Source organism: Planococcus citri, chromosome 2 (genome assembly GCF_950023065.1).
Source record: "Planococcus citri chromosome 2, ihPlaCitr1.1, whole genome shotgun sequence".
In the NCBI taxonomy this organism is placed as follows: domain Eukaryota; kingdom Metazoa; phylum Arthropoda; class Insecta; order Hemiptera; family Pseudococcidae; genus Planococcus; species Planococcus citri.
In genome coordinates, this window is record NC_088678.1 from 61882238 (window position 1) to 61896445 (window position 14208).

Here is a 14208-nt window from a genome sequence, read left to right on the forward strand (position 1 = left end):
CACATGCTTAAAATTCGACCAACTACACAATACACATACATATGAGTCAAGCTGATCATTTCTTTCATGTGTATGCTTTTGAGTAGGCATCTAGCGACGCTACCTGAATGTATTAATGATTCATGAATTGAATAGGTACCTACGCGAATTATTCGGTAACGGTTCCGGCGTTCGTGACGAGAGAGCGTAACTACGATACCTTCACACTCTCTTTCCATAATCGACAGTACTTCTTTTACACAAGTATAATAACCATACGCTAATAAACATAGCAAACATAGCACAACAAAAAATCCAAATCGAGCTGTTATTTTCGAATAAAAATACGAAAAAAAACCCTGATGTAAAAAATAAAAAAATGTACTGGTCGTTATGTGCAACGAAGACTTGGCTAAAATAGGTATACAGCTTGACTTGAGGAGTGAAAGAAGGCGGGTATTTGTTTTCATGTGTTTTTTTTTTTTACTTAATGATTGTTACAACACTTAGGTAATACGTATCTATTAATTCAAGAAAAAGCCATTAACATTGATCTATTATTTACTAGTTTGTTGACGTGGATGGAAATTGGAAAGTAGCTTATGTGGTTAGGAAATGACCAATTTTAAGTTAGTATTGAAACACTCTAAACCTATCTAGGTACTTGATAACTCATGCAAATTTCAGTAAGTAATCTTGGGTTTCTTTCCCCAGAATGGTTCAGAATTTTAAAGAAATATGAAAGCTATCAATATTCATGTAAAGTACTCCACTTTTCACATTTTCAATTTCTGCGAAAAAATTTGTTAATGTAAAAAATTAACTAGAATATTCATTAAACGGCTTGAAAATATATTTTAAAAAAACGCATTTGCAACAATCTGAATATTATTATTTTCCTCTTTCGTGCTAGTTTTTATCATTTTTTAGGTGATGGGTAATAGGGTAATTTATTCATTAAATGTAATATTCAAAAACCATAATCAGTCACATAGTAACTTTTGTATTTTGAAGTAGCTCATTTCAATGTGAATTTCTGCCATACACAATTTTATAAGATCTTTGTACTTTGTCATTTTCATGTGTACATATTAATAAAATGACTCATCTTTCAACTGTTCTACAGTAAAGTACTCTCTGTTCTTACTATCCCCACATCATCCTTACAGCCTAACATACAAGTTGAGCTGATAAATGATTTTTTATTAAGTTGAAATTTATTCTATTTGTTATAGGTAAGTTGACTTTTTATCGTAATTTATGATGACTCGACTTCCATGTTGAAAGTTCGGTAAAAAAAAAATTAATAAAATGAGAAAAAAGGGTTTTTTTCTCCTAATTGTGTTTGTATTACCTATACTTCTTGTTTCAAAGAAAGAACCAACATGGTGACTGCAAAATATGACACGAATTCAAAGCGTGAACACAAAGCATTTAATTTCTTCAAAATTTTTATTTGTATTTGTATTTACTTAATTAACTCAGTATGTAGTTTGTGTTAAAAAGCTCACCAGCCATCTCAGCTTTAAGTGAGGCAAGAAATCGTTTAATTGAAGAAATTCTTCATAATATTTTACTTTTAAGATTAGCAACTGATCTTGATTGATGTAGGTATTAGTTTACATTTAGTCTTACTCTCACTTTTTTTGTTGATTATGATTTGTAGTGTGGGTAGTCAGTTTTTCAACGATAACGATACATCAATTGTTTTTGAATATGATTCGATTTCAATAGTTTTAAGATACAATAATTATACATAATTTTCTTCATTTCTCTAAAAACAATCTTTAAATAGCGAAAACCAGTTTACCTGAATTTTCGCCTGATTGTTATGTATTCGCAACGAGCTACCAACGTGTAAGTGTTTACTATTTTATAGAAAGATACTTATACCTACTTAGTAATAAAGACTGTATGAATTTATATAGCACTAATTGATTACTTTTTTCACTTCAGGTGATCTTTTGGGGTTCTCTTGTGGGAAGTAATATCATTGAGGAGAAGTACCTCACAAAAACATCTCAAACCCACAGGAGCTTCAATTTGTTTTTTTTTTTTTAATGAAGAAATCTGGCTTTTTTTTGTTCTTCAAAATTTCACATAGGTACCTACTTTATCATTTTCCACGGATTCGCGAATTTGAAAGAATGCTGAAAGGCGGATCCTCTCCTCAGATTTACTTCAGTAGAGATTCCCACCTCTATTTACGAGGTCTTGAATAAATAGGTAAGAAAATATTGAAGACTTACTTTTGTACCTACCTATTTCAAGGTCTTTACTTGATGGATGATAAGCTTTACATTTTTTCAGAATCAAGCACCACCGAGGCTCATTAAATTCAAGTTAGTAGGGATTTCTTTTGAAAACGAAATAGGAGTATTCGAAATTTAAATTTCAGACATTTTATTTCGTTCTCTTGATGGTTATTTTTTTTGAAAAAAGTTGAAACATACCTCCTTTTGTTGAAAAAATATTAAATTTCAGTACCTAAGTGATTATAATTTTTTTTTTGAAAACGAAAATTAAATTTCAGACCTTTAATTTCGTTTTCTTGATGGTTATTCTTTTTTGAAAAAATTTCAAACCCACCAGCTTTTTTCTTTAACGAAATATGAGTACTTATTCGTTTAAATTTCAAACTTTTTATTTTGTTCTTTCACTGGTTATTTATTTTGAAAAAATATTTGAGATTGAAATTTCAAACCTACCAGCTTTTTTTTAGGCATCAAAATCCGATCCCAATACCATGTAACATTGGTCCATATATCAGGCGGTAATATGTAAGTAACTTTTGTTTTTTTAAAGAGTACTTGATGCTTTCTATTTTTTAGGCATCGAGATCTGGTAAACAGAGGTCATCACGTTCTGACCTTTTAACTATGGTCAAGTCTCTCGGGGAAAACGCAGCATAGCTGGACTTCATTATCTTAACAAAGCTACCACAACAGACCATATTCAGATACTTAAGTGATGTTGTATGAAAATTCAAAGGTGTGGATGGATCACCATAAAAAATGTAGTCCAAGTTGTCTTGGATAATACAATAAGTAGTAATTTATCACCTAAGTTAAAATTCGAGTTTAATTACATTATAACTAGAAAAAAATAATTATTGTCATAAGAAAACAAGGAAAGTTTGATTTAATAATTGAGAAGAAAGGAGTGTGTCCGGTGAAAAGTACTGTAAAGGAAAATGCAAACTTTACGAGTCAAAAAGATTACGTCCAATGCCAGCACTGCTTCGGACAGTTCAGAAAATCGTACCAGTACAGGCACATCAAAAAATGTTCTCAGAAAGTTGAAAATGAAAAACCTACAGCTCGGGTAAATCCTCTGGGAGATTTGCAGAGTTTCCTAGCTTGCTCAAGTGCGAAGGGAAAATTCATATCTAGACAGAAAAAAGTTTTCCCAGTCATGACAGTCAATACAATTTCCAACGATGCAGAAAATGATCCATTGATTTTGTGTATAATGTTGAAGTGTGCATTAGGGTGGTCCTTGAATACATACATGACAAAAAAAAATCGTGATTTCTTCTGCTGCCGACCCTCAAAGTGGTGACCTCTGGTGAGAAAATAATTCCCTATTTTTCATTTTTTCCATTTTTGGAAAACTTGGGCTGCAGTGGGTCTCTCAATTTTCAAAAATTTTTAAAAATCAAACTTCAAAGTAAAATGTTTAAAATTCAAAAATTTCAAGAAAAAGTCTCGTTTGAGCAAAATGAACTCTCATGATCATATTAACACCATCCCTGGAAAACCAAGTCAGTCCCCTAGAATAGCTGAAATTCGTATTTTACATTAAATCTCATCTATTCAAGGGAGCCAGCTTGGTTTTCAATGGATGGGGCTAAAATCGTCATGAGAGTTCATTTTATTCAAAAGAGACCATTGCAGAGATAACAGAACTTAAAATTCAGAAATTTTAAAATTTTACAGTGAATTTGTAAATTTTTTGAAAATTTAGGGGCCCCCGCAGCCCAAGTTTTTCAAAAATGAAAAAAAATGATTAAAAAAAGAAGTTTTCTCAATCATGAAAGCCAATAAAACTTCCAATGTTGCAAAAAATGACCCATTGATTTTTTTTATATAATATGGTGAAATGTACATAGGAAAGCATAAACGAAAACAAAACATTAATTAGGAACGAAATTAGAAAGTTCAAATGGTCACTTTGAGTTATCAAAAATTTGCCAAAAATCCATTTTGGTAGCTGAAATTGAAATCTCAGTGAAATATCATTCCCACCACTAAGTAAATGGTCCTTGATACAATAGGTTATGAGGATTTCAAAACGTGCTCATTCCAAAAATTATGGTCACAGATTGTGATATTTTCTGATGATTCAAACTGAAAAATCTCAGATTAGGGTTTTGAGGGCATATGTATTGTGCCAACATCATTATTTTCTCAAGTAAGTACACAACGCAAAAGAAAGTCTTGGATATGGAATGTCAATCAAGATACCCTACGTATTTTAAATCTTATCGTACCTAGATCAGTATTTGTCTCGTTTGTCTATGTATATGAATGTGTACACATGTAATATGTCAGATGGCATTACTAAGACATGACGATCGAATTAAAATATTGAATAAGTAGGTAAAAAAAAATATGTACATATGTCGATCTTTTGAAGTACTTACTTATGTACATATGTTTCTACGCCATTCTTTACCAAAACGCAGTTTACACGTCATAATTAATAGAAACTTGGTGTATAATTAAGATTTGTCACAGTCAATCATTTATCAAGATATGCAGCATATGGTTTATCGATGTAAGATATGTACATACATTGTACAAAAAAATATTTTACGTACATACATATATGTACAAGGTGTCTGGTGAGTGGATGTCAAAACTTCAGATTTGAGTATAACTGGGTACGACTTGAAAAAAAAAAAGTTAATGGACAAGTTGCTTATCTTTGAAATTTAAGGGGATACCGAGTTTTGAAAAGAAATTGCGAAAAACGTATTTTTGAACTTGGGAATGGGTAGTAATTTGGAAAATAAACAAATTCTGTCATTATGAATTTTAGCTTAACTTCGAAATTGAAAGGGTCAGAAATATTTTAAAACAAAAAATTGAGAAAAACGTGTTTTTGACATTGGAAATGGGTAGTAATTTGGAAAATAAACATTCTGTTATTATGAATTTTTTCCCAACTTCGAAATTGAAAGGGGACTAGAAATATTTCAAAAGAAGCAAATATTTCTCGCCCCCTCAATTTCAAAGTTAGGAAAAAATGCATAATAACAAAATTTGTTTAATTTCCAAAGTACTGCCCATTCTCAAAGTCAAAAATACGATTATGTTCGTTATTCTTATTAAGTACATACAAAATTATTATAGGTGAAAATCAGAAAAAATCGAAATTGAAAAAACCAGAAATCACAAACAATTGCCATAAGTTTTCGGAAAGTTACCGAATCACTTTTGGTATTTTTGAGCGAAGCACGGCTAATTTTTAGTAAATTATCCTACGGATAATAATTTTCAATATTGTAGATTTCTAAGAACTGTTCATCGAGTTGAAGACACCGGAGCTTACAGTTGACAAAGTAGTGTTTTGTATCAATCGGAAATGATTCGGATGAATCGGCTAATGATTGTGCAGTTGAATAAAAAATACGAGTGTATGATAGCTTGAAGTAACATTAATATGCATACAGCGATAGAAAAATATGAAGAGGAATTCTTAAAACTCGATCGATCAAAAAAGCGAGACATTTAAAAATTTTTTTTTACAATTACGGGCATGGGGATTGAGCCGCGAAGCGGCCAGGAGGCAGAACCCCCTAGTAAGGCTCATATTAATTTTATTTTTAAAAAAATACAATTTTTATGTTCAGTTTAATTTTTAGTTTTCAACTCAAGTTTTTTAAATAAAATTTTTTCAATTACAAATGTGGCGCACATAATAGCACAGATCATTTTTTCTTCTGTGGTTTGTAAGTAGATATTCCTCTTTAATTATCTTATCGGTGTTGGATCAAAAAATCATCCGCCCTCCAGTTAGCCCTCGCGGTCTGCATCACTTTGGATAGTACCCAAAAAGAAGGATGCCTCTGGTCAAATAGAATGGAACGATGTTACTGTTGGAGATGCTTATCCTTCACTCAATTATTGTCGAAATTCTGGACCCATTGGGACACTCAAAATATTTCACTACTTTGGTCCTTGTTTCAAAAAACTGATTTTTCTACCCCTCATGAACATTTTGAATGGACCTGAATGCCCTTTGGTTGCAAAAAAGACGCTGTAACCTTCCAAAGGATGATGTACATTGCATTATAAGGATTAACTGGATTACAATATTTTGTCTATTTCGGATGACATAATCAATAATCATTTATGCAGCAGATATAGATGATCACACCAAGAAGATCCATGTTATTTGTACATTTGTGATGAACTTCGTTTAATTAACTTGAAATTACAACTCAACAAGTGTGAATATTTAAAATAAATAATTATAAAAAATTTAATTCTCATGTTCATTATAACTTCTAGTTCTCAAGTTCAGTTTTTTAAATAAAAGTGTTTCAATTTTATCTCATGTTTCCTTTTGTAATAACAAAAATATCATTCAACTCTCAAAGTTTCAAAGTGAAACAATACACTTTCTCGCATAGAAAGTATCGCTTTTATGCCTCTCGAAATAAAAATTTTAAACATTTTGTGCCCTCACTTGGGCTTGTTCTCTTTTTTCTTTAAAATTAACATCCTGAATTTTTTTTTCATATTCTAAAATTTGAAAGTATCGTTTTTAGGCCTCTCGAAATCAAATTTTCAAACACTTTCATCCTTGCTTCGCTCAGGCCAATTTGTCTTTTGTTTTAAAATTTAAAAATTCACATTTGAGCCCTGAAAAATCCATAAAATTTCAGTCAAACTCCCTTCACCCTCCTGCCCTCAAAACCTACTACCAACTTGAAACGCATAAAAGTTGAATGGTATCGAAGTGCAGAGGCTGACAAAGGTGACTACACTCTGGAGCCTCGCAGATAACAAATTAAATACACGAAAATTGTAAGTACTAACAAAGGAATCAACCAACAGCGGACAGCTGCGAAGTGCGAGCTGCTGTAGAGAACAGCGACATGGCTCGATCAGCCGATTACATAAGAGAGAAACAATACGAAACGAATGATCCATGAATGAGATCACTTTTTATTGGCATTCTATTTACGCTGTACTTCGGTAGGTACCTACGATAGTCTCTGCATGTGCTGCTATTACTATTAGAGCAAAAGCAAACCAGATAGATAAGAAGTAAGTACGAACCGAGAGAATGGGAATTCTTGTTCAAGGTCTTATACATTCCCTTTCCAGTATGACCTTTCGCGGGCCGCAAAGTTTTTAAGATATTAAAATGTATGTGCAATTGCCAGTTGCCACTGGTGCTTCTCAAGTTTACTAATATTTGGATTAGGCGTATGCGTATGTTATGAAGTTATTGAAGTTAGATAATCGTCTTTGGTTAACACCTTTTTTCCGCATTTCAAACCTCCGGCAACATAGCACCGCTTAAGAGGGCTTAGTCTGAGCACGCGTTAACAAAAATGACAATAGGTACACGTACGTGGATCAGTTTTTGCACAAAAATCGTATTGCCCAAACACCGACGACGACGACGTCGACTCTTTCTCGCATAATTTGTTGAGCTATCAACGTTCATCTCTTTGTATGCCAAAAATATGGATAGATTTTTTATGTAAGTACTCGCGTACCATGCGTCAGAATGTTCAATTCTTGGTCATAAATTAGGTTATTTTTGGTAGAATGTACTAGAGACGATAATTCGATATTATACCTAGCTGCATCCGCGTGCTTTTACTCGTCAGATCTGTAATTATTCTACGACAAGGACGCTAGTAAATCCAGCAGCTGGTTGGATCGCTTATTGAAAGAACGCATGGCTCGAAGTAATTAATTTGCATAAATTTGCATAGGCGGAGTCTACAATCGCGGTATTTCAGCATAAAATGAGATAATGATTGAATAGCATTGGCATTTAGAGTAATATTGGTATGCTAAATTAGATGATTGTTAAATTTTATGCATTATTTTTACAGAAAATCTTCGGGCATTGTGCTTATTGATCGAAATATTGCCGCAAGCGGGAATGTGTTCGGATGGACCCTCTGAACCACCAAAAAAAAGCCGACTCTCCTACCCCTGGAGGAAAATTTTTTAGGGGGCTGAAACCGGTTCCGATTCGCGTTTTTTGCGTTTTACTCCGTAAATATTAGGGGTTTGTCGAGAATTTGAACGGGAACATTTTTTGTCACGGTAGTTTTTCTCAAAAACCTAATATTTACGGAGTAAAACGCAAAAAACGTGAATCGGAACCGGTTTCAGCCCCCTAAAAAATTTTCCTCCAGGGGTAGGAGAGTCAGTTTTTTTTTGTTGGTTCAGAGGGTCCATCCGAACACATTCCCAAAGAAAAAATTTATGTGCCAATTTTTTTCTTTTTGCCCCTGCTTTTTTATGTTATTTTCCCGCTCTAGCAGTGAATTTCTGCTATAGGTTCGTAATTGTAGTAAACTGACTGTAAGCCTCTCGAATAATATACACAATTCAGATATTTTTTAGCCTATTGGTACTTAATGTAGCAGATAGCACTAATCTTTTTTTCTGTTCTTACTTTGGTTACAGAATTATACATACCAGTGTTGAAGAACACCTAAAAACGTTGACGTCTTCTCAGAAAGATAAGCCTACTTCACGCAAAAACAAATCCTCGGAAAAAAGTGATAACCACTTCAACTGAAACTAAAAAAGGTGAATTTTCCGAAAAAAAAAAAAGAAAAAGATAATGAATCGTAAACTTACACCATCCATATCTACTGATGGCACTGCAGAGAAAAAAACCACGAATCGATGGACTTTTTCTTAGTGGCAGATAAGCATGCCATTCAGCTGTCTCATAATGTGTCGGCATTGGAAGCAGCGGAAAAGCTGTGGAAGATATTTTATATTTTTAATATCAGCTAGTTACCCCAAGCCACTTCTTTTTTTTATAATTTTATCGACTGTTTTATCTACGAATTGAAAAATGTAAAACCCTATGCCTCTGTTAATTCGCTAAACACTACATTACATAAGTGTGTGTAATGTAAATTTTAACCTGAGTAATTTTATTTTAAATAAACATCGTTATTTTAAACACTTAGTTGAAATTATTCAATTTTTGATTACAGAATACAATCATTCAAATAAATTCATGAAAAGAATTGGTCAAATAGAAAATGACTACTTTTCCCAGTAATGAATCTACTGTTTCAAATGGTGAGCCTGAAGTTCCTGATTGAAACAGTAATTAATATCTACTGACTTACTAGGTACTGAAGAAAACAGTTACTATTTTGACTGATTCAGGCAGTATTTTTTCACTGATTCAACAGCTAGTAGCTAAATTCTGCCTTTTTGAATCAGTGAAATTTGACTGTGAATCAGTAAAAAATGACTGATTCGTATTTAGAGAGTTAGTTACCTATTTTTATTTTTATCAAGTTTTTCACGTTTTACTTTTTTTTTGTGTAGGGTCAAGTTATCATCATTTTGGAATTTGGTGTAAGTTTTTAATGTTCCAAAACCTATGTTTTTTTTTACGTTTTACTTATTTTCATATCATGTAGGTAAAGGTATGTATGTATACTGATTACTGTAGCATAAGTTGAGTAATTGAAAATCCCTACGTAAGAAGTAATTATTACCCCATTAGCAAGAAAATGGCGGTTTTATATACAAATAAAATAATCCACAACAAATGCAAAGACTCACGTACAGAAAACTATGTTTACAGTTTTTTATAGTTCAAATTATAAGTAATTTTTCAATGTTTGAATTTTCAAATTGAATTTTTGCAAGTTAATCGAATTTCTTTTAAATTAATAATATAGATTTATCAGTTCACGATTCTGAAATTGATGATCTAAATGTCCAGCCAAAGGATGCCAGCACTATGGTATTATATTGGTTATCCAGCGACCATATACCTAGTGACATGAAATAGGTACCTAGCGAGCTGTTTAGCTGTCTATCATCAATATATTCTGTGTAAAGAATTATTTCCTATTTTTTTTTTGTTAACAATAATCTATCCAGATTTTAATTATTAATTTATCGATCCTATTTATATTTAATTAATTGAGATATACCTATTTTGACATGTATTTTTCATTTACTTATATTCTATGATGTTTTCTGATTTTCTCTTTGAAGTTTACTTGTGCCTTTTTTTTTTTTTGATTCATATTTTCCCACAAAATACACACCGTTGAAGGGTATTTCGAAATATGTACCCTCATTTTACATTCACTCAGCAATCACCAATACCCTGCAAAGAACTGGTTGCTTCAGAGCCTGTGTACATTTCACTTCATAGATTTGGAGAAAGTGTTGAGTTCAGGAGTGAGCCAAGTAGTATTACTCCTCCTGGACTCACATTGAAACGCCAATGGTACCTTTTCAACCAAATGAAGGACTTGTGTGCCAATGATGAAAAAAAAACAAAGTTGCACCGCGGCCGAAGGAATTATCTCATCATTCGAGTTATATTTGGAAAGGGAGTGTATAATAATAATCAATCATAAAATTGCGTTCTACAAAATTGACAGATGATAAATAAATACTTATGTACAATTTACTCGCTGAATTCAAAACCATGTAAGTAAATTTTTCATTTTTTTTCTTCATCCCTCGCTTTTCTCTATTAAAAATTGAAAGAATTTCCAGGAAATTCAAACAAGCAACTTGAAAGAACTAAAGGTTTAATTTGGATTGAAATGGATAACATCATGATATGGTTAAATAAATAGATCATCTAAATCCACAATTATACAAATAATAGTCCTATACATTGCATGGCTTCTTTTTTTTTTGTAGTATCCCCAAGGATTCATCCACAAAATTTGAGTGGCTTGCTTTCTTTGAGCTGAAGGAAGATTTGTTGCGCCAGACAAAAAAATCTGTCATCGGCGCTTCAATAAGGAAAATTATAGACAGAGAATACACGAATCAGGAGGGCATCGTTATTGAACGAGTTCTAAACAAAGATGCCACGTCAACCATCAAAAACAAGAATGAACTGTGAGTTCATGTTACATTTCCACATAATACATATTTCAAATTCAAAGTATTACATTTACCATATGATTTCTTAGAACTTGAAAAACATCGAATAAGTGCAAATTGTGCCAAAAAAAGGGACCCATCCTTGTGTTATTTTCCGTAAGTTTGAAATGTGAATGCTTTTGATGTCTGTACATTATGTAATACGTATAAAAATTTAAATTAATCTGTTTGCATATTTCCCTTCCATGACTAATTACATTTGAAAAAATAGATCAATTGGAAGCTCACAGCCTATGCTGTCCCCAATATAAAGTACTTAACCATACTTTAATAACTCTCATTTCATTCTTCTCAAGTCTCAACTTTCAATATCTAAATAAATTTGTTTTTGATTAATTTTTTTAAATTTGTATCTACTTATAGAGATACGGAGTTTGTCGGTGATGATGCAACAACCTAATGGAAGAGGCATTCATTCCTAACATAAACTTCCCGTATCTAATATTGGTGTGACTCATCGACCTGAATAAAAGGTCGATGCTGTGACTGAAAATGTTCAGTAAGTACGTTCATTTCATAAAATATGACCCTTTTTAAAAAACGTATTTTTCTCATAATCTTATCCCTATAATTATTTTATTTTCAATACTCATAATTGCTGTATGTATGTAATCGATTCCATCATCATAAATGCTGATTTTGTAAGTACATTTTTTTATTACTTACTTTGTCGGAATGAGCAGATTAATATCATGAACAAAAATTTTGAAATTTTGAACCGTGAAATTGACAATTCAAAGAACAACCAAATTTGATCCTACATATTAAAAGCAAGTTCTGAACGGAAAATTATACAATTAACTAAGGAAATTTACAACCCATATTCGATTCCACGTCCACTACCAGCTATAAAAAAAGAATAACCCATGGATACAGAAGAAACTCCAGAAAATCAAAGTCTAAGAGGACTTAAACGGAAATTGTGTATTAATCTAACAAGAGGCGACGATATTAAAAAACGCAGATTATTTTAGGTAATCAATTTTTCATTTTTTTTCGTTGCATTCTGTTTTTATTTGTTTTTTTTCAACTTTTTATTATTTAATCATGTTTTTTTTATATTACTCAATTATTCTTTATCTTACTTTTTCAAAATCGTTGTTATTTTTAATTTTCATTTTTTTCCATTTAAAATTTTTTTTTATTCTAAAAAATTTTTTTCACCCCGGAGGGATGAAAAATGTTATAGAATTACCTCATATCACAGAATGTTACCTATGCATCATTCCAAATTTCTCGCTGAATTGAAAACCATATGTAGGTAAGTAAGTAAATTTTTCATTTTTTTTTTCTACGTCTCTCACTCTTCTTTATTCGAAATTTTAAAGATTTCCAGGAAATTCAAACGTACAACTTGAATGAGAACTAAAGGTTTTGTTCGGATTGAAATGGATAACGTCGCGATATGGTTAATAGATCATCTAAATCCACAATTAGTTTTCGTCTTGTCGAATATTCTAATTAAAATTGTCATCTTTTAACTTGGTTTAATTTCTATTTAAACATCTCCCCTCCCCCACCAAAGAGAAGAACTCTTCCAATGCTTCCGCAGCATTGGTCGAATTATTCTTTTGGAAAACACATACCATAACACAGCCCAGAGTTGGAACACCGCATTCTTGCACGAGACATACGAAAAAAATCATCGCATCGGTTCGAGCGTATAGTTAGACTCGTTAATTTCCTGCAAATTTCCCACACTTTCACCGGTTCATTTCGTTTTCTGTACAAAAACGATTCACTTTCGGTTTTCATTGCAGTTAATTAAAGTACGCGTTACATTTTTCAGCGCGTAAAAATCATAACACCGTGTTACGCAATGAACGTCTCATTCTGTCTGTCGTTGTGTTTACATTTTTATTTTTATTTTTATCAATATCTCATCGACGAAAATTATAAATATCGTAGGTGGATATTCTAGATTTATTTTTATACAATGAAATCACGTATATGAATCAACTTTTCTCTTACCTGCCACCGTATATGTCTTGATTTAATGGCGAATTCTCGTCATCATCGTCTGAAAATTCTTTATCGCTGTCTCTCACTACGACTGGAGCAGCAGATGAGCTTTGACTAGGCCTTAAGACTGCCATTATGGGTCTATAAGAACAACAATACATGCATGCAGGGATTCTATAATCAGGTACCATATTAATATGCTAAGGTAAGACGGATTTTTTTTTTGGGTATGGAGAAGATCGAAAGATACCTAGGTTTTCGTTTGGCTCATCTGTCCATGTAGATCTAAATGTGTAGGTAGATATCTAGATCTTTCATACGTGTGGGACCTACTAACACACTAACAAGTTTTACGACCTGGTTTGAATGGTAGAAATTCATATAGGTACCTGAATGTGTACTTATATTATTAGTATCACAGTTGGCTAAATACACAAGTAGGTAGGTAGTAATTTTAAACAAGTAGGTAATACCTACATATTATACTAAGTAAATTGTTAACATGATTTTATAACGAAACCGTATGAATTTTTATCCTAACGAACGAAAGAAGAAATTTCTACTTAGGTTGTCATTGATTTACGACTATGTAATGCTCGATGATTTACATTGTAACCAAGATACGAGTATCCAGGTGAATGGTACCAAACGTTCCCTCTATTGTCAGGTCATTGGCGCTATTACGAGAAGCAGACAGGGCCTCGAGATATAAAATCTCATTTAATGTTTGCATTAACCAGCGCACACACTACACAGCAGTAATAGATTATAACATTTTTCTCGTAATTTTTCATTTGTTCTCTTTATCGTTCGCAATGATTTCGAGTATCTTCTACACTCTCCCTCAGCTCTGTATCCCTCCTCGATCAGCTTTCGTATGCTGTTTCAATTTACTCTGCGACGACTTTCTTACGCGGTTCATTTTATTGTACACGCGTGATCGAGTTTTTATGATCGTAAGAACTTCGACTTCGGTTTAGAAAATTGTCAAGTTCAATACACCTATTTGGTTCAATAGTTTATGTGTACGAGTAAGTTAGTGTTGAACGAACACACGCTGATGTAGGAGGCGAAGGAAAGCTGGTCTATGATCTAATTTTAGTTACAGTTTTTGTGGTAG

At 32.4% G+C, this 14208-nt stretch overlaps 1 protein-coding gene across 6 annotated transcripts in view; it reads right to left on the bottom strand.

Annotated features, from left to right (window-relative positions):
* Positions 1-14208, bottom strand: part of LOC135836939 (chitin synthase chs-2-like) — a 120392-nt gene that overhangs the window by 20758 nt on the left and 85426 nt on the right. For 2 of the 6 annotated variants that reach the window (XM_065352029.1, XM_065352026.1), the window contains exon 2: positions 13098-13229. The exons of 3 other annotated variants lie outside the window; for them this stretch is intronic. In XM_065352029.1, coding sequence (XP_065208101.1) covers positions 13098-13222 — 125 coding nt within the window. In that variant the 5' untranslated portion in view covers positions 13223-13229. Of the gene's footprint in view, positions 1-8657; positions 8689-13097; positions 13230-14208 lie in introns of those variants that run through there. One more of the 6 variants, XM_065352028.1, reaches the window with a different exon arrangement.